The 20,539-nt window shown below is 43.7% G+C and overlaps 1 protein-coding gene across 4 annotated transcripts in view; it reads right to left on the bottom strand.

The window, feature by feature from the left end:
- spata20 (spermatogenesis associated 20) overlaps positions 1 to 20,539 on the bottom strand; it is a 64,329-nt gene that overhangs the window by 24,755 nt on the left and 19,035 nt on the right. For 3 of the 4 annotated variants that reach the window (XM_078278906.1, XM_078278907.1, XM_078278908.1), the window contains 3 exons: positions 19,843 to 20,011; positions 7,675 to 7,883; positions 798 to 997 (listed from right to left, as the gene is read on the bottom strand). In XM_078278906.1, the coding sequence (XP_078135032.1) occupies positions 798 to 997; positions 7,675 to 7,883; positions 19,843 to 20,011 (578 nt within the window). The remainder of the gene's footprint in view (positions 1 to 797; positions 998 to 7,674; positions 7,884 to 19,842; positions 20,012 to 20,539) is intronic. The other variant, XR_013503717.1, reaches the window with a different exon arrangement.

The following is a 20,539-nucleotide window of genomic DNA, read 5'->3' as shown; positions in this document are numbered from 1 at the left end:
ATTTTTTTATTTTTATTAGTCAGATAATATAATCAATGTAAGGACATCACCTTAGGCTCTAGTTAAATTGTGACTTATGTATATTGTGACTAATGTTTGTCACCATTCTGACAACAGAAAGATCAAAGGAATTATTTGGCTAATCATAAATATTAAAGTTTTTGCCATTTACATTTACTTACTGACCATATCTAGAGGTCTTACTATTAAAGGAATCTAGTCCTCTGTGGCCTGCTGTAACGGTCTAGTTTACTTGCACTGATGCAGTTTTTACTACAGTGCGTGGTTATTGATAATAGCAGTGAGTCAGCAGAGCCAATATGGGGACGTTCATTGTTTCACCAGCCTCTTGCTCAGCTTTTGTTCAGTTGGTGTGCATTGTTTTGATTGGTTCACTTCTTGTTGGTAATTGTAATGTCTATTGTGCTCGCACAATGTCAGACAAGCAGATATTCCTGCTGAAAATAAGTCTATTAATCTAACAGCCTGGGAGACACTGAAGGCGCAAACAGAGAACAAAGCAAAGCACAGGGGTGCCTAAACTACCATGTACCCATCAATCCGTGTGAACTTGTGTGTGGATGTAAAAATAACCTGTTTATGGGCGCCCGGCTAGCTCAGTTGGTAGAGCGGGCGCCCATATATAGAGGTTTACTCCTCGACTCCTCTGACCTGTGGCCCTTTGCTGCATGTCATTCCCCTCCGTCTCTCTCCCCTTTCATTTCTTCAGCTGTCCTGTCAATAAAGGCCTAAAAATGCCCAAAAAATAATAATAAAAAAAAGAAAAGAAGAATAACCTGTTTAAGTGTGTAGTGCTGGGCCATAAGAGCCTGGACCATTTCAGGCAGTGCTATGGGGACCCTGGCCAGACGGTCAGAGAAGGCTGCCAGCAGCTGCTGGGACCTCTGGAGCCACTCCTGTCTTCCAGCATAGTGGGACAGACGCAGGAGATTGGACGCCGACACTGAGTTAGCACTGGGCTCAGCTCCATCCTGATCTGAGAGACACAAACACAGAGAGACATTTTTTATAAGGCTTCAACAGTTATAGTCGTATAGGCTGGCCAGTATGCTGTGCTTTGAACAATACTGGAACAATTGCAGAAAACAGCTGCCTACTGCCGCAGCAAACAAGCAAAACAAGGAACGCAAATGGGCTACAAAGCTTCATAGATCTGAGGGGAACTGCAGAGTGGGGAGAGGAGTCTGTGTAGGTTTGTCATTTGAGCCATTGTTAACATAACAAGGATTGATTGGTGGGCGGAGCTTTGACTGTTTATAGCTCAGCTCTTGTGTATTTCGTTACATTATATCTGATTTCACCCTCAGAGTTATAATATGTTACTTTTTTCGGTTGGTCTTTGGAAGCACAGAGTTCAAAGGTGGCCCCTCCTTTCCGGCTCAACGAGAGAGACAGAGACAGAGAGAGAGAGAGAGAGAGAGAGAGAGAGAGAGAGAGAGAGAGAGCCTGTTTCTATGATTTTCTTGTTTTTCTTTTAGTTTTTTTAAATTTATATTTTAGTTTACTCAATAAATTGTATATGTGTATTTTTTCTCATCTAATTATTATTGAATTGTATTATCCTTAATGCTTTGGCAATATTGTTTTCCTGACATTTATGCCAATAAAGTAATTTGAATTAGAGAGACAGAGAGAGAGAGAGACAGAGAGAGAGAGAGACAGAGAGAGAGAGAATGAGGGGAGCGCCGTTAGCGAGAACAAAGCCATGAATCAGAGGAACAAAACGTTATTTTCTGATTGTTTTGCGTGGTTACGTTCTAAAGCACATATAAACACACCCAAACCTCCGCGGGAAGGTGTCGCATTGCCAGACTTTGCGTAAATGCAGAGCTTCATCCTGTCGCTGCATGTGTGTGTGTGTGTGTGTCTGTGTGTGTGTGTGTGTGTCGGTTAACGGTTGACAGCACACAGCACAGGTCTCCTCTGGCTGCGTTGTGCGTCAGTATCAGACTCTGAGTAGCATGACAAAGCAGCGCTATTAAACAATGAGGCATAGAAACAGGCTGCACACCCTGCACGCTGTTATTGGCTGGGGGTTACACACACACACACACACACACACGTGGGGCCCAAAGGCTCTTTGATGACGCCCATAAACATCCCGCACACAGCATATGAGAAGAAAAGAGAAAATATAGACATAGGGCAGGGGTCTCTGCAGATACAGACACCGCCACAGACGTCTAGCGGGTTATAAGGGGTGATTGAGAGGAATTAGTTTTGTATTACTCTGTGTTTTTTTTTTGTTTTTTTTTATTAAAGTCCTGCATAATATACATGTAATCATCACACGGTTTAACCCATTTTCTATCATTGGGTTATATTAGCTTCTTGTCAGAGAAAATACGCAAACTCAATTCAGTAAACAGTAAGGTAATGACTTCCTTCTCCAGTCACTTTCAGTTCTGTGATTATGCAACACACACACAAAAAAAACAAAAAACTGTACATGTTCTACTTTATATATCATACAAAAGCAACTTTGTCTCCATTACACACGGTAGGCGTCATATGATCAGTAATAATCAGGCAACATGATGGCACAAAGGCAGAAAGGAAATGTATGTGGTTAATTGAATGGGTGCACAACAGATACCGTCTGTAATCTTTCATGTAACAAATGTGATGCCTCGGATCCAAAACATTAGACTCTTTAATTCTAATTAATTGTCTAACGGCAAGCTATTCAGTTTAAATTGACTTTACACCTTGCCGTGACTTCCCCCAGTACACAGCCATCCCAGAGAATGTGTGGTGTGATGTGATGGGACTAACAGATGACCTCATGACTTAGCCCTGTTAAGTGATTGGTCTTTATCTCTTATCGGTGTCCAATGAGAGCCCGTAGGTGATCTTCTCATAACCCATGACCTTGCCGCATGTCTGCGTCTCAGCATTGCTCTGATGCCAGTGCCTATGAACGTGTGTTTGTGTGTGTGTGTGAGAGAGAGAGAGAGAGAGAGAGAGAGAGAGAGAGAGAGAGAGAGAGAGACTTTTGCGTTGGTAACTGACACAAGCCGCTTTTAAGTCAAACTGCAATTTTAAGTAAAAAAACTAAAAATAGCAAAGATAACCACACACAAAAGCCAGTATACAGTATTTTTTTTTATGACAAGAATTAATTTGCAATCGCATATAGATGCACGTGAACCACCATGCATGGCTGAACTGCAGAAATAATTTGATTTGATCCTGCAGTATGTTTCAGTTCTCCCTGAGCCCCATGGCAAGGCAGCTTCAACACACACACACACACACACACACACACACACACACACACACACAGAGGTTGAGCAAGTGAGTTTTTCCGCTTTCCACATTTTCTTAAAGAGCCCCATGGAAAGAGGTCATAGACAAACATAGCCGTGACAAAACTGCCTCCAAACACACACACACACACACACACACACGCTTAAAATACAACATTATGGAGCTCCAAAGTGGTATAAAAATATATAAAAATAAACATAAAATAGGTTGGGAAAAAAAAAAGAGTTATGAACTAATAATAAATTGTTAGTAACTAGTCTATTCTATATAGACACATTGATGATGCTTTTCAACTAAGGTGACCCACAGCTGATGTATCCCACATGTTTTGACTTCTGTTAAATACATCTAAAAGTACATTGTGGCCACAAGACACTTACGGCCAGACTTATTTTATTTTTTTAAATAAGTCAAATACGTTGCCACCGTCCTCCTAAAACAAATACATACAGGGCAGTATGGCAGGGCTGTAGAATGTGGAGTGGCAGTGTGATGGGGTAATCCGTCTTGCAGTGACAGGCTACGGTGCTGGGACGGGCGTCCACACTGCAGCGGCTGTAGTGTCACTAATGGGCTTCAACTCTACACAGCGCCGCCACCATAATGGCACAGTCAATCCTCTCAGATGAGAAACCTCTGACACGTCAGCTCTGATAGACACAGATGCAGGTGTGTGACGGTGCACAGGGACAGGCACTCCCCACACACACACACACACACACACACACACACACACACACACACACACACACACACACACACACACACAACCATCATCTCCAATCTGTCAACAGTTCTTTACAAGAATAACTATTTGCCTTTCCTTTGTTCCCCCGCCCATCTGTGGTGTGTTGCTTCTGTCTGTACCATTTGCACCAGGCTATGTCATAGGCACGTTTGTGCGTGTGTCTTTCCTTTAAAAGGTGAAAAGAATATAGAGCTGTGGCATCTGGAACATTAAAACTGGCAATCTCTCAGATTGAATTCCCAGCTTGGAGTTTGTTTTCGTAGGCAGAGGTTAAATGTGTGTAGTCTAAGATGGCGTAGTAATTCATTAAGTACATGGATGTGCGCATTAAGAGGACACGTGGGTGCGACAGACTTTTTGTCCTTTTGCCTAGACCCAGAAACCAAATCAAAACACGTGTATCTTATATAATAGCAAGAGAAGAGAAAAGACGCTGTATGAGATCAATCGGGATAAGGTGGGGGGGGGAAGCCCAGCCTATTGACAGCACATAATATATTATAAGAAAGATATTATGCTGAGTAGAGATGACAAGAAAAAAAAGACTATAAACACAAGTGGAAGAGGCTAAATAAACGCTCACTGTCATACTGGAGTAGCAAGAGAGGGAAACCAAAAACAAAGAGGCTCCCAGCTCAAAGGTAAATGTCGGCACATCCACGAGGTGTCAGCGGCTCTCAACTGGCAGCCGCCATCAGTTGGAGGAGTTATATCCTATGCCAATAGTGTACCTTAGAATGAGAATTTTTGAGAATTTGACTTTTTGGGACTAGAATAATAAAATCAATTGCTTTTTCAGTCCACTGGAGGGTGCAGTTTAATTTGTCTTTCTAGCTGTAACACGTGTTGACGTTTAACGTTTTCCTTTGGGGACATAAGCTGAAGTAGGAAAAACAAGGTGATAAGTTGCAATGTATCGCAAAATATCGCAATATGTTTAACATCGCCTCCGGTGATTCCCACCCCTATTATACCAAAGCTGAAAGTCAAGATTTAAGGGCAATACGGGACAAAAAAGAAGGAGCATGCTTCGAGTAAAAAGACAGAATGTGAGTTGAGAAGTAAGGGAGATGAGACAAGGCAGAGGCAGAAAGTGAATGTCAGATATTGCTACTGTGATGTTTCAATCTGTCAAAGGCAGATGAACTAGGAGTCACGATGGAGACAGGTTTGACAGGCCCGGTGATCAAAGTAGCTGAGGAACCAGAGCATCAGTCTTTGAGTGCTTCAGAGGTGGAGAGGTTCAACTCGAGTGAGAGACGGCTGCACCTCTCTGGATGGAAAATAGGGGAGGTCAATATTCCTCTGCTCTCGTCTTTTATCCTCTACCCACCCATCTTTCCTTACCTCCTCTCTCTCCTGTGGTTTAAGTGAAACTGGCAGCAACATTACAGCAGAAGCCTCCATCTTGTTAAGCTCTGGAGCAATCGATAATTTGAAAGATGTAGGCAGGAATTAAACGGATGGGTGAATTTTTTGGTCAAAGAAATTGCATAATTATTTGTTTCCCTCCAATCACTGTGACCAGATGTGTTGTCGATATTAACAGAAACTGTCTGCACACCTCAAAGCCTGTATTTGTTCTTCTGTCTCAGCTGTCCATGCTTGAACCTGTGCTCCAGTAGGAGTGGTAATCCTTCACCTGCCCGTCAATCCTTCCCTGAATCTCTCAACCTATTACAGTAAAGACAGCAGCAGTAGCATCAATACCTTATTTATTTTCTACAGCTGTCGATCCGCCACTTAGGTTCCGACTGAAATATCCCGAAAACTATTGGATGGACCGCCATGAACGTTTGTGCATATATTTATGGTATCCAGAGGATGAATTCAACCAACGTTGGTGACTGCTTGACTTTTTTCTCTAGCATCACCATGAGGTTGACGTTTGTTGTTTTGGGCCAAAGGTCTCGGACAACTGTTGGATGGATTGCCAGAACGTTTGGTACAGACATTCATAGTCCCACAAGGTAAACATTTTAAAATGGTTGTGATGCCTTCACATTTCTTTTAACACCATCATCAGTCCAAATTATAATTTGCCCCAAAAAAGTTTGGTTTATGACTTAACCCCTACATAACTAATGACATCCTCACCTGCCTCAGCTGAACGTTGTGTTTAGTGCTAATTAGGAAAGATAATTAACAAAGAGTGAGATGGTGAAGATGGTAAACATTTCACCTGCTACACATTGTTAGTTATTCTAGAAGGCGCGGACGTTTCCAGTTGCTTCTCCGTCAGCTCCGCAAAACTTATACTAAAATCGTCTATTTTACAAATATTAGTTGTGCTCTATGTGGCCTACGTTGGCCGGTGATGGCATGTGGCTACGAGTGCCTCATCAGGATCGGGAAATCAACTTGCCAGTCTGCTAACCTCCTGTTAGCCTCCTACTGACTCTGCTAGCCTGGGCTAGCTAGCCAGCTGGCCGGTGACGTTTTGAAATGTAAACATCAGAGTAAAAAAACGAAGACAAGGTGAAAAAGATGAGTGTAATGACGACTTTGTATGGATTTGGACTCTCACATCGTGGTGTTAAAGGGACAGTTCACCCTAAAATCAAACATACATATTTCCCCTCTTACCTGTAGTGCTATTAATCAATCTAGATGGTTCTGGTGTGAATTGCCCAGAGTTGGAGATATCGGCCACAGAGACGTCTGCCTTCATTCCAATATAATAGAACTAGATCAAAATGGCACTCAGCTTGCGGTGCTCAAAGTGCCGAAACAAATACATTTGAAAAACTCAAGAGCGATGTCGCTTTCCAGAAATCATGACCCGGTTACTCACGATAATCCACAGACCAGAGCTGTAGTTGTGAGCAGTTTCATGTAGGAACTATTTCCTTTCAACCGAACTACACCCACCAACTGTATGTACAGTATCTTTCTTGTGTTCCGACATTGCTAGCATCGAGATTAGTGTATAGCTAACTGATACCGTTAGCTCACCTGAGCTAGCTAACTCAACAGCTCAGCCGAGGAGGACGCCGTCACTAGCGCGAGCCTCCCTCCATTATGCTGCATTTCTCCAAAGTCGGAGCTAGGAATGACGTCACACCAGGGTTGATTGCGGTCCATTAAAAGCAACACCAGTTGACACCAACACATTACGCTGTATTTTGTGATTACAAACACCGACGCAACATGTACCCCAGATAGAAGTTGGACAGCACTGTGTGTACGTTAATGAGACACAAAGAAGTGCTAATAAAGTGTATATTACTACGGTTTTCACTACTGTTGATGCACGGAGCAACCATGTTGGATTTTAAGGTCGGCTTTGCTCGGGGTACTGTGAGGTTGTCCGACTTTCCGAGTCGAAAAATTCAAAATGTTCGACTTGGAACTCGGAAATTCAGACTTCCAAATGGAACGCACAATTAGTACGCTTCCTTCTGGGCAGTGATGCGGTTGCTGGGTGTAGAAAGAAAATAGTTCCTACATGAAACTGCTCACAACGAGGTCTGTGGATCATCTTGAGTAACCGGGTCACGATTTCTGAAAAGAGACATTGCTGTTGAGATATTCAGATGTGTTTCTTTGGCACTTTGAGCACCGCGAGTTGAGTGCTATCTAGTGCTATTTGTACTGTATTCACATAAGAGTATATCACTGTAAGCATCCCTCACCCACTTTGAGCTGCAGCAGTATAGTGCTGTCACTGGGATCGCTGCAGAAGTAGCCGCCGCCCTGCTCATCCCAGAACAGCTGGTCCTGCCTGAGCTGCAGCTCCTCGGCCCACTGCAGCCACTCCGGCTGCTGATTGGCCTCATACAAGTCCAGGAGGCCGCGAATGATGAAGGCGTAGTCATCCAGGAAGCCAGAGATAGGCGGAGATCTGGAGAACACAGCGGCAGAAGAGAAAGGAAAATCAGTTGGAGAAGAAAGCGAGAATGAGGACAGTTTTCATTAAAAATGTATCGATGGATCATATAAGAGTGTTGAGATGGCTTGTGTTGGTGAACTAGTTCAGCTTCTTGTTTTTCTCCGCCTTTGCCTTTTATACACCAAATGCTTGTTTACAATGCCTGAAGATGACACTGTAAACAACAAGATGGCATTGATAAAAAAAAAAAAAAAACACTGTTTTTATCAAGACACTATAGAAAACCCAGAAGAATTGGCTTGAAAGATAATACAAAAAGCCTGAAGGAGTTCTCTGTGACAGTACGGGGCTACATTACGATACACATAGCGAGCTGAGCATAATTTCTCCCTGCAGGGTTTTTCTCGAAGTGAAATTACTCATGGTTTTTCTCTGTGCTTGTCATACTGTAGAAGGCATGAGAGACCTGTATACATGCACACATCGTCTTTGAAGTGAAGCAGCACAGTAATTAGGCAAATGTGGTTACAGTTTGACCATCCCACGTCCCTCCAGCAGCAGTGGGTCAACGCTCCCTTCACCCGTCTCTCCCTCTATCCTTTTCAGGTCACTTTTGCACTCTCTAACATTTTTATTCCACTACATCTTTTTAGAGCTGGGCGATTGGGAGAAAATCTAAAATTAGGCTATATTTGACCAAATACTTCGATATCGATATTTCTGCTATATTGTAGGGTAGGGTTGACACTTGGTGCTTTCACAAAATATGTACACAATGAGGTTTTGGATAAAAATTAATCAGTAATGTGGATTTAATGACCAAGTAGGCGAGGGCAAATAGAACAGCTAGAATAGTCCGGTAAGTTCAGGAAATTGCATCACTTTACTGTAATGTAGCCTTTAAAACCAGGAAAAGACGACCCTTGTGTCATATCACAACATTACGATTTCCAAAATCTAAGACGATATCTAGCCTCATATATCAATATCGATATATTGGCCAGCCCTATATCTTTCCATATAGAAACACAGATTTCGGAGCCTCATTTCGGTGACACTTAGGCTCCGTTTACACGAATATTTTATCATACATTTTTGGGGCTTAAAAACAGAAAAAAGTGAAACCACTCTCCAGAGTGGAAATCTTAAAATCGCTCCACCGTCGCGTTCCTGTTAAAAGTGTCATGTCATGTGTGCCATGTGTGTGTGTGTGTGTGCCGTGTGTGTGCACCACGTGCGTGTGTGCGCTGCGTGTGTGTGTGTGCCGCATTTGTGTGTGTGTGTGTGTGCATTGTTTGGAGCAATAACTCCACCGCCTCATCTGTCCAGACAAAATTGTCAGCTTTTGTTGTTCGCTTCGCGCTACAAGGGAGAGGAGAGGGAGACAAGTAGAAGGAAGGTTCTACGCAGGCGCGCAGACTTGGTGGATCGCATTTCACACACTTTTGCGTCACCCTATGCACGCAGATTAGCCTTAAATGCCTGCGCTGCTCTCTGATGCTCCGAAACGGACGTTAGAGGCAACAGAAACATCGCTGCATGTGACGCTAGTTAACACAACACTTGGCAGCAAGTAGAGTTAGACTACTTAGCTTAGCTAGCAGACGGATTAAACATGGTTAAAATGCTGACAGCCTAACGGTGTAAAGTATGTCTGTATTTCACTGTAGAGGATTCCAACACCGAGACGTACAACAGTCTGCACCTGCCCGTTGTCGGAAAAACAACACAGACGGTATGTTTACTTGAAAGTCGCCTCGCCAGCCTCATGGTGCATTCAAAGTTATTGTAAAATACCCTTTTCCCATCTAGTGGTTGTTTTTATCGTTTACTAGCAATTTACTAGTGAAATAAGTTATTGTTATAAGTTATTGTTATTACATTTTTAATAAATCATTACATTTTGACAATATGGCCTTAGCAATAAACAAGCCGTTCTTAAATGCTATCAACTGTCGTTTTGTGCTTCTTTTATCTTTTTAAAAGTATCGGTTCAGGCACCGTTTAGGCCCAAGCACCGTTCTTACCGTTTTAGCAACGGTATCAGAAAAAATCCAAATGATACCAAACCCTAAACTATACCCCAACAAGCCCCCTCTTGGCTCCCACACGGTTTGTCTGTCCCCCCCCCCCATTCAAATTCCCACAATGGCACCCCATCTGGGTGAGTGCAGGCGGACGGACGGTGACAGGAAGCCAGATAGTGCTGTGTCGGGGCGAAGGTGGTGGCTGGTGGTCAAGAGGCTGAAAACAGCAGGAGGTATAGTGCATGAGGGTTTTAAGAGGTCGTGGGGGGGGGGGGGCGAGAAGTCATATCTTGGCCTATCTTTCCCAGACGGACAGACAGAGGTTGACTCATAAGTTGAAAGGAGACAGCAGGCCCTCCTGCACTGGACAGGACATGGCTAGTGGAATGTAAAAACAAAGGGGAAGAATGTACTTGGAATTTGACATCATGACAAACAGAAGTGTCTACAGCGATGCTAATGGCTCTGGGACTGAAACTTGGACCTGATGATGGTGCGCGATAAAAAGTCAGGAGATCAAAAGCTCTATAGATAGACCAATAGAGAAGATTAGGGAAGCAGCTGTGAGGATCTCTTCATCAGAGGTGGGACATTTAATCTGAACTGCATTTGCTAAAGCAACCAGTTAGTCTTCATCCTTGAAGTCTTTCCTCTTGTAAAACTGATGCATACTGTTTGAAATCACTTCAGATCAGGCATACATGACATTTTTGTGGTGCTTGTTAAAGTAAGCTTCTGATTGTAGTGTCTTCTTTCCACATTCAAGTGGGCCAAACCCTTATGGGCTCATTGCTGCCCCTCTATGGCCAAAATCGTTTTTTGGCCAAAGCCAAAGTGAGACTTGTACATCAGAAGGGTTTTACAAAAAAGGATCGGGGAAAAAAAGATTCAAGGTGGCAAATGCACATCTGGTTAACTTTCCCGCCTCTGATAAAAAGCAGCCGTTTCCCTAAACCCATGCAGCGGACGAAACAGTCCCAAACTGGACTAGGGGGTTAGTCTGGGAAAACCCTGACGAACTTCTGGCAAATTTGAGATTTGCTCTGCAAGTCCGTCTGGGGCCCATTCAAGCCCATTTCCAATTTTTCCAAATCGAGGCACCAATCACAACCGTTGAGGCGGGCTTTACACGATGACGATAGCGCATACGTCATCTCCTTCATCGCTCTGACTGGTTTTAGGTCTATCCAATTGTGACCAGAGGCATTTGAGTGGCTTCCGTTGTTGACGCCCCTTTGGAAATGGGCTGTGAATGAAACTTCCCCAGACCCACTCTCAGTTACAGCTGAGAAGGGTCTGGTGTCAACCAGGCTACTTGGGAATCACTAAGGTTCTCAAAACTCATCCTGTAGGGAAAATAAATGTCTGTACCAAAATTGTATTGCAATCCATCTAATAGTTGTTGAGACGGTTCACTCAAAACCAAAAATATCATGTTGGCAGTGGAGGAAAAGTCAATGGAACCAGGTATAATGCATAAAATGGTAGTTGCCAAGGGTGTCTAATGGAAGTTATCTTAAAGAAAGATTCTGTTTTTTTTACAACTTGGGTCTTCATTTTGTAGTATTTTTTAGTGACAGAGGCAATCTATGGTAAGTACAGGCGGTCAAAGTTGAACCTGGAAGTCAGTCTGTGTGTGCTGTGATGGATGTTTTCTTGTCCACCTTTGTTTTCTCTACAAATATGTATGCACGACGACTGTTGATGTTTCTGCCTTGAGACTTCTTTTGAGGAGATCTCAGCATTCAAATTGGTGAGTACAACGCTTACTGATTATAGTGATGGCTAAAGCTTGATTTATAGTTTTGCGTTGAATCAACGCTGTAGGTACATAATTAAGTATGCGTAGATAAGAACCCTATGCTGTAGCCTGACGTGCACCTCCCCAGAAATATAACCCCACGTTGTGGCGGCGCAGACCGCCACTGTGATTGGTCCACTTTGCCTTGGCGTGGTAGCGTCGCGTTTCCTCATACTCATTTCCATGCCTGCTCCTTTTCCGTGAACAACATGAAATCGAGTGGAGCGTTAACTTTTCCCGCTACAGCTTTCCGACCGCGGTCAGAAAGCACAGGGGAGACACTTTTTTTTTTAGCTAACCAAGTCACTCTCTCACTCGCTCTACCACACACTCCCCACCCACACTACGTACTGGCTCTGTCATTCTCTTGAAGACATGCGCTAGAACGACGCAGACACAGCAGCACACAAAAATACATCTTCACAACAGCGTGGGCCACTTACGTAGTCACGGCGTAGGCTCTGCTTAAGAGCCTACTTACCAGCATGAAGCGGTCTTAAAACTACAAATCATAGTAAAAAGACACTTTATTTAAAAGGTGCTGTAGGTAGGATTGTGAAGATCCAGGACTTAGCCAAAAGATTTGAACATTGACAACTTCTCAGTCCCTCCCCCACTTTCTGCTAAAGCCCAAAACGGTCTCCTAAGTTCCTCCCCCCACAAGGGAGAATGAATGCGTGTGCATGAGCAGTTAAGACACCCCCCCTGGCCCTGATTGGTTCATCTGAACAGGGAGCGGTGGATTTTTGCAAATCACACTACAGGCTGTAGGTGGTGCCAGAGGAGCCGGATTTATTTTTGACAGAAAGTTAGTTTTATAAGTCTTACCTACTGCACCTTTAAGTCTTGAGATTCAGAGCAAAAGGTCTCTTCTTGTAAAATAACCTTGGTGAAATCAATGATTTGTATCTGTATCCTTTCCCACAGTATCACAGTCCCAGTCTAAAGCTCACCAAAACTAATCACAACTCCTTTTTTTTTTTTCTAGGAGAAAACCTCCTACTCTCACACTGCAACATGTCATCTGGCTGAGGTTATGCCATCCACGGGGATGACAACCTGTGGCAAACCTCACGAGGGCCTCACTGACACAAAAATGTAAAAGCCTTTCAGAAATACTTAACGGCCTTCTCATTCACACCTTCAATAGTGCGTGTTAAATGAGTCATTTCCCTGAGAGGAAAAGATAAAACGCCTTGTCAGTCCCCCGTATCATACCGCAGCACTCAGAGACAGCTTTATAAGAATAGCTTCATAATGATTCTCTCATACACGGCGCTGCATAATGCTCAGAGGGAGAAAGCTATCGGGGCGATGTGAGTCACAAACACATTGACTCCCATCAGTTTTTACAACAGCAGCGACCTTTATGCGACTATTATTTAATATGCTTGCTCGTGCTACAGAATGTACTTGAACTATTACGCTGTGCCACTGCATATGAAATAACACGTCATAGAAATAATGGGAGAGGGAGCAACAGAGAGAAAGATGGGACGGAGAAACAGTAAGAGAGATTTCCCTGTCTGACTCATTAATCAGGAAACGGTGTTGGAGCTGGTGTTGGTTGTCCTGTGACAATCTAAAGACCTTTGGAATTCAACTTGCATTCCTGTTGTTCTCATTTAATTGCTCTATGTGCACCTTCCCCATGCCGTGACACCTAATGATTTATCTTCTGCTTTCTGTTGCTGCATCTCTTCTCTCAAACCACTCACAACATCTCTTAACACCACAGGATACACTCCAAGGGCAGTGTTATGAATTATTATGGTGGGTAAAAGTGTAAATGTAAGACCATGCTTACTACACCGTCGGAATACAGCTCGGGCTCAGGTTAAGGGATCAAGTTTGCTGACCACTGGGGCTAGTAGTATTAGACACTGTATGGTAAAGGTAAGTCTAGCGATACTTTATATTATTTTAACTGTAGTTTTTTTTCTTTTAGGTCATTTTTTGGGGCATTTTCAGCCTTTATTTTGATAGGACAGCTGAAGACATAAAAGGGGAGAGAGAGAGAGGGGGGAATGACATGCAGCAAAGGGCCGCAGGTCGGAGTCAAACCTGGGCCCGCTGCGTCGAGGAACCTCGATATATGGGCGCCCGCTCTACCAGCTGAGCTATCCGGGCGCCCATAACTGTGGTTAATTTAGGTGTAGGTGGTTTTAAAGGATCTGTTGACAAGACTGCAGTCTGAAAACGGCAGTCTTAACATTTAAAAATGTAACCGAAATCAAACAAAATGTTATTACATATTGTCCATTGTGTGGGCTTCCTCATGCTAATTGGATGCACTCTGTGGCGCTTTGTGTTTGATTTATTTTTGGTCTGGAGCCATTTAGCATGGTTTGGGCAAGACCCTTTCATTCTAATTTAGGGAAATCTTAAAGCTACATCCTGTAAAAAAAAGATATGTCGGACAATACTGTGCTTCCAACTTGGTGGCAACAGTTAAGGGAAGGCCTTTTCCTCTTTCAACATGACAAGGCCTCCATGCACAGCCACAAGCCAGGTCCATAGAGAAATGGTTTTCCCATTTCAGTGTGAAGGAATTGGAACACCAACTCCCTAATGCTCTTTTGGCAAAGAAGACTTGTGACGGTTATAACAGCATGTTAATGTACATGGTTTCAGAAAAACATGTTCCACAATCACAGAGTTTAGGTAATCCAGATTACCACGTACTTTGTTCAGGTATCCATATCATTTTGGTCATGTAGTGTACATACATACATTACATGAATCCAACCCAAAGTTGCTTGATGAAAGTTTCTACAGTGAGTTATGTATTTCCAGCAGAAAAAAAGGGTTTGCTCGAAGTAAACAGAAAGAAATGGGTCGTTTACATACTGTAACATGCAGCAGCCACCATAGTTGAACAAGAATGCAACCAGCAGACACTCACATTTCATTACAAGAGAATCTGCAGGAAAAAAAGACTCCCTGACAAGTAATCACTGGTCAATGCAGAACAGCCTGCGAATAACCAAACATGTTAACAGGTCAGTTAAAAGTGAGTCAAAATTACCAGTGTCCCACTAGCATCTTGCCACCATCTCAGTCTGCCTCTAATCCCTGAAGACAGTAGTAAGACTCAATCATCCAGTTCTAGGCAGGAGCCAGGGAAAATCTACGTCAACACCTCCATAGCCTTTTAACCCAGTTAGCCTCAGCACCTACCGTTCCTCCTGGTAAATATGTGCCTGGCATTAGTTTCCCCATGTCTGGAAACTAAACCAGGCTTGAGAAAATGGCCTTGGTAAGCATTCTCAATGCTGACACCATCCTGTATTGGACAATTATGAATGAGACAGAAGTCGTGGAACGAGGCCAGAGTTTTTAGGCACAAGTGTGTAAAATGGTTTACATTTTCGTTTCGTTTTCTGCTGATTCGGCGGCATTTCACACTCAGCCATTCTCAGTAACTAGGGCACAGGGTTGGCGAAAAGAACGAGGACACCCGGAGTGGTAGTGTCTAATCAGCAAGGCCCTGTGTGTTTACGTCCCGATGCTAAGTCTAATCCGATGACTGAATGAAATGGTGTATTGCCACAGTAAGTGTAGCAAACATACAAACATATATGAATAAATATATATTTTAAAAACAAAACAAACAAATCAGCAAGAACCTGCATATTCTCCCACTGCAGAGCCTCTCCTCATATATTCATTCAACAGGCATCTATAATCCATTTTAAATATGGGCAGTCTTGTTTCAAATACACAATATGATAGAGGCTAGAGGAGAAATGTAATTACTGACATGTGCGGGTAAATGCAGTTTTCCTGGAACCAGGTTACTGCAGATCATGTGAATATGTTCTGATTTCCTGCCATAACATGATTTAAGCAAGTAGCCTTGTTTCCTGTTTGTGTCTAAACAGTTAGTCATCCTAGCACAGTACACCTGCGTGTTACTCTTGTACTACAAGTGAAACGCTGCCTTACAGAATTATTTTCTTACTTCTTTAAGAGAGTTATGTGTAAATGAAAGCATTACTGTCTCGCTGCTATAAAAGGGACATAACGTTGTTTCAGGCATCAACGAGAGAGAGACAAGGGCTTGAGTTGTTGGTGAGTTTGAGTTGGTTACTGAAACCCGGTGCCATATTGGAACATACGACTGGTATCTACCGTCCGGTACCACTTAAAGGTGCAATATGTAACATTTCTGCATTAAAATGTCTAAAAACGACTATACCTATGTTATATATTTTGTTGAGTTGTGTACTAACACTATCCTAAATGTTTCCAACAACGTTCAAACCCAGAGAAATCTGTTATTTTATTTTAATGACACGAGAGGTTTCATTGAGTCGCCTGTCAGTGGCGTCATACAACCTTTGACCCCTCTGGTTCCTCTAACTTCCGTCAAAACACGGGAACCCAGATGATACGTTCAAGAGTAATTGTAAATCATACAATGTCACAGAAAGAATAATAGTAACCGTAGTACAGCTTGCTTTCTGCCACACAGCATCATTTTGTCATTGATTACATGCCGCTTACAGCACAGTAATACAGCAGAGACCTTATTTATTGATACATTTCCATATTGATTGATCCAGCTTAACGTTATGTGCTACGTTGACAAGTAACGTTAGCGTTAGCTGATGCTAATGCTTGATGAGGAACGTTAACGTTATAAGGTTACAACATCGTTCAACATGTTCATGAAGTTATTTTAAGTATAATTGTTTTGATCAAGATAAAGTTAACGTTAAACAGCACTGGGCTAACCCACGATTACATTCGCTAGCTAGCGTTAACGTTAGCTGTATAGGTAGAAGACAAATCTAATGCTAATTTAGCCAGCTATCCCACCCTGGTTTTTCTGCCTCACTCCCCACCGCTAAGGGACTTCACTTGGGATGAAAGCGGACAACAGTAGGGCTGGGACGGTAAGGATTTTTTCTTACCGCGGTTAAAAAGCAAGAAATTCCTGCGGTATACCGCAACCCCGTGATTCAAGATGGCGCCGCGTGAGTGGTGGCCTGTTGCAGTAGCTCTGAGCCTTTTTCGGTGAAATTTAGTGTATTTCTCATATTTGTATTTCTTTTTTTCTTGTTCCAAACTGTTCTTCAACGTATGTGCATATATGGATGTACAACTGTGATTAGCTGTGTTTCTTTTTTTTTTCCTGGACTTTACAACTTCGCAATGGGAGACCCATTCGGCCGCGGCTCCATAGTTTACACTCGGGAACAGCTGTTAGCACTGAGGAACACTAGGATTCATAGTGAAAGACCGGAGATCCCTGAGGAATTATTTAGGAGAAGAAGGAGGGGATGCAGAGCTGGACTTAAACGCTGAGAGAGGAAAAGATGGTACAAACCGGGCATTCCATCTGTTATTATGGGGAACGTAAGATCTCTCCCCAATAAGATGGAAGGGCTAACGGCGCTAACCAGGCTGCAAAGGGAATACCGGGAGTGTAGCACCATGCGCTTCAAGGAGACGTGGCTGAATGAACTCAGTACGAACTTACACTGGATGGCTTTAAACTTGTGAGAGCGGACAGAAGAGCAAAGGAGAGCGCTAAGAGGAAGGGTGGGGGAATAGCGATGTTTGTGAATAACAGATGGTGTAACCCCGGGCACATCAGTGTTACAGGGGTGGTAGAATGGTTATATAGGGTATTTCACACTGTTCATTAAGGTCTCCTAATAGGGTATGTAACACTGGTTGGGCTGAAAATGGCCCTATGCTCCCTAATGCAACCCTGTGAAATAGCCCTAGGTTTTCTCCCTTATATGGTATGCTCATGAATATTTAGATGAGCTGCGCGCTGATTGGTTGGTTTACAACGAACAAAACACACACACACACACACACACACACACTCACACACAGCCCCTCCCCTCTCTGACCACCTCATCCCCTCTCAGGGCTTCTGAGACATCAGCATCCCCCAATTCACACCTGTCCACTGCTTTTGATTCCACATTCATGGCTGTTTCTCACCCTTCCCCCCCATCCTTCTCTCCAGGGAGCACTTACAACTCCCTCCAGCAGTCGCTCATTTTCAAGTTCATAATTCTATTTTAAGGTTGTACCAGAATAGGTTTACATGGTTTAATTTTCAAAAAACACCATATTTTTGTTGTACCGCACAGCTCTCTCTCACTGCTGCAGATCATCTTTTCACCTGGTCTCTGTTTTACCTACAGTGAGACCTCTTTTCTTCTTCCGTACCATCTTTGATTGCACTCGCACATGCAGTAGCTCAGATGTAGATCATGTCAGCTAGCTAGCTCCATAGACAGTAAAAGAAAGGCTGTTTCTCCAACTTTGGTCAGTTACAAGGCAGGATTAGCTGGGAGACTTCTAAATGAGGGCGCACATGTAAGTAGTTCTTTTGTAGATTATGGTGAACTTGTGTGTTGTAGCAGTGCTTTGCTATTGAGAACGAGGTAGCATGCTAGCGTTAGCATGCTAACGGTAATGCTAACGCTAGCATGCTACCTCGGTACTAACGGTTGCGGTTAGCCAGCTCGTCTCGGCTTGTGACGTCACAAGCCATGCCGATTTTGAACAGCTCACCCAGAGACTGAAGGCAGGACACATTCAGAAACCGTATCTCACTCAGAACAGCATGGATGGATTTTTTTCAAAGTTGGTATGCGTGTGGAAGCACCAGAGACACAAAAGAACACCCCAAATCCCAGAAAAAGTGTTTTTTTTCCATAATATGGGCACTTTAAAGAGTGTGCAGATCAGCTCAGTTCTTCTTCAACCTGAGCCTGAGTCAGGAGCGAGTTCCAGTCCTGTGGAAGACTGTGTGTGTGGTCCCAGTACCTAAAACTGCGCATCCCAGGGAGCCCATCCACATCAGACCGGTAGCCTTAAGGTAGTTACACACCAACCAGATGGCCGACCGTCGGCAGAAAAGGCAGTCGGACTGATCAGTCGGGTCCCCGAGGTCCAAAAAGTGCCTCAGAACACACCGAAGAGACGCCGACTTCAGCATACGCTCTGCGTGTGCGCGAAACGTAATACGTCTCCATAGCAGCAGGCGGCACTGCTTTGTATTGTTTCCATTTACAGTCTGATTGTTTCCCAGAAAATGAAAACCGGCAGCTGATTGGACGAACGCGTCACGTGGTTCTTTTTTCCCCAGAAATTCACAGCCAGACTGTCATGGCGGCTTGTTCAGAATACAATCTCATATTGTACTAAAATAGTTCACCGAAACGTGTTTCTGAAAACATTTTAAGTGAGAAATAGGCCGTGCAGTTGCTGAATCTGTCTTCATTTCAGATCGACAAAGGTTTTCATCAGATTTTGAGAGGCTCATCCGCTCGCCATTTCCGGGTGAGTCCCGACTGCCCTGTCTCCGACTGAACATGTCGGGTCGGCCAAAATGAAGGCCGACGGCTCCTCGGACGGACGACGGCACGGAACACACCGAACAGACTCGAGTCACCGACCTCGCCAGACGGTCCGACAGCCGATAATCGGCTGTGTGTGTCAGCGCCCTTAACGTCTCACCTGATGAAGACCTTGGAGAGGATTGTGTTGCAACACCTGAGAACCCAGGTGAGCTCAGAACTGGACCCCCTATAGTTCGCTTACCAACCTGTGAGGGTCATGTTTTTTTATTTCTCCAGTGCTTTCAATACAATTCAACCACCACTGCTCTGGGGAAAGCTATTGGGAGCTGGAGTTGACCCCCGGCACCCTCAGTGCAAGAAGGAGAGCTACCGCAGGTCCTTCATTCCAGCAGCAGGCAGACTCTTTAATGCAACACCATAACGTAGCACTGCTAGCCGTTTCTGCAATATGAGCCATCACTGGACAATATTCTGCACTATGCATATTTATTTATCTTTGCTACCTCCAACTGTGCAATAGGTCATGTCTATTCCTCAGCACCTTACTCATCTGTATAGCTGTGTTTATATAAGGTTGTTTATTGTGTAAATATGTTTGTTTTATTACTATTATTATAACTAATTCTATTTCTCCATTTCCTATACGTTATGTATATTGTTTCTCCTATGTCTACTTAATGTGTATTTGTGTTATTCTGATGTGTGTACATTTTTTTCTTTCGAGCTGCTGTAGCACAGGAACTGTTTATATCTTCTTTATATACAGTGCGAGCACATTCTAGTCATACACAAACTAATCATTCTCTTACATCTGTTGCACCTCCATCTCGTCTCCGCGGTAACATGTTCTGAGGATGGTCTGTCGTTCAGCATCCCACAGGTGCTCCTTTAGGAAGTTGGCGGCCTTCACTGCCCTCTCCAGCAGGGCCTCGTCCCCCAGCACGGCTCCGACACCAGCGTAGGCCGACAGCATCAGACCTGAAGAGGAAGAAGTGATGATGACGGTGGGATGATTAGTTATAAAATGACTCTTCTGAAAACATCATGTCCTCTCTCCGCTGAAGTGCCAATGTGTAGCCGCACCGCAGTCCCGGCTTAGTTATATGCCCCCCCGCCCTTTGAAGTTTCCTTGTTCTCTTTCACTCCTTCTCTCTGTATCCATTCCTTGCTCCCTCCAATCCTCTTTAATGTAGCGCATCAAAGCCTGGTGAGACACAGCCAGGTCTTCAAAGTACTGCAGCGGAGGACAGGTGATTAATGGAGGGGTTTCTTCATTAGAGAGGAAGGAAGATTCTTGTGTCTAATTGGAAAGTTCTCGGGATCGCAGAGCTTCATTACCTCACGGGGTAGCAACATTTGTTGCTGTGTGTGTGTGTGTGTGTGTGTGTGTGTGTGTGTGTGTGTGTGTGTGCGTGCGTGCGTGCGTGTGTGCTTTGTGTTCTTCTAATTAATCACATCTGGGACAATGTGCTGCAAACGAAACAAATGTTGAGAAGTGTCCAAATT

The sequence above is a fragment of the Sander vitreus genome, chromosome 21 (genome assembly GCF_031162955.1).
Source record: "Sander vitreus isolate 19-12246 chromosome 21, sanVit1, whole genome shotgun sequence".
Lineage (NCBI taxonomy): Eukaryota > Metazoa > Chordata > Actinopteri > Perciformes > Percidae > Sander > Sander vitreus.
Note: the sequence above shows the minus strand (reverse complement) of the source record. Positions and strands in the feature narration are given on the sequence as shown.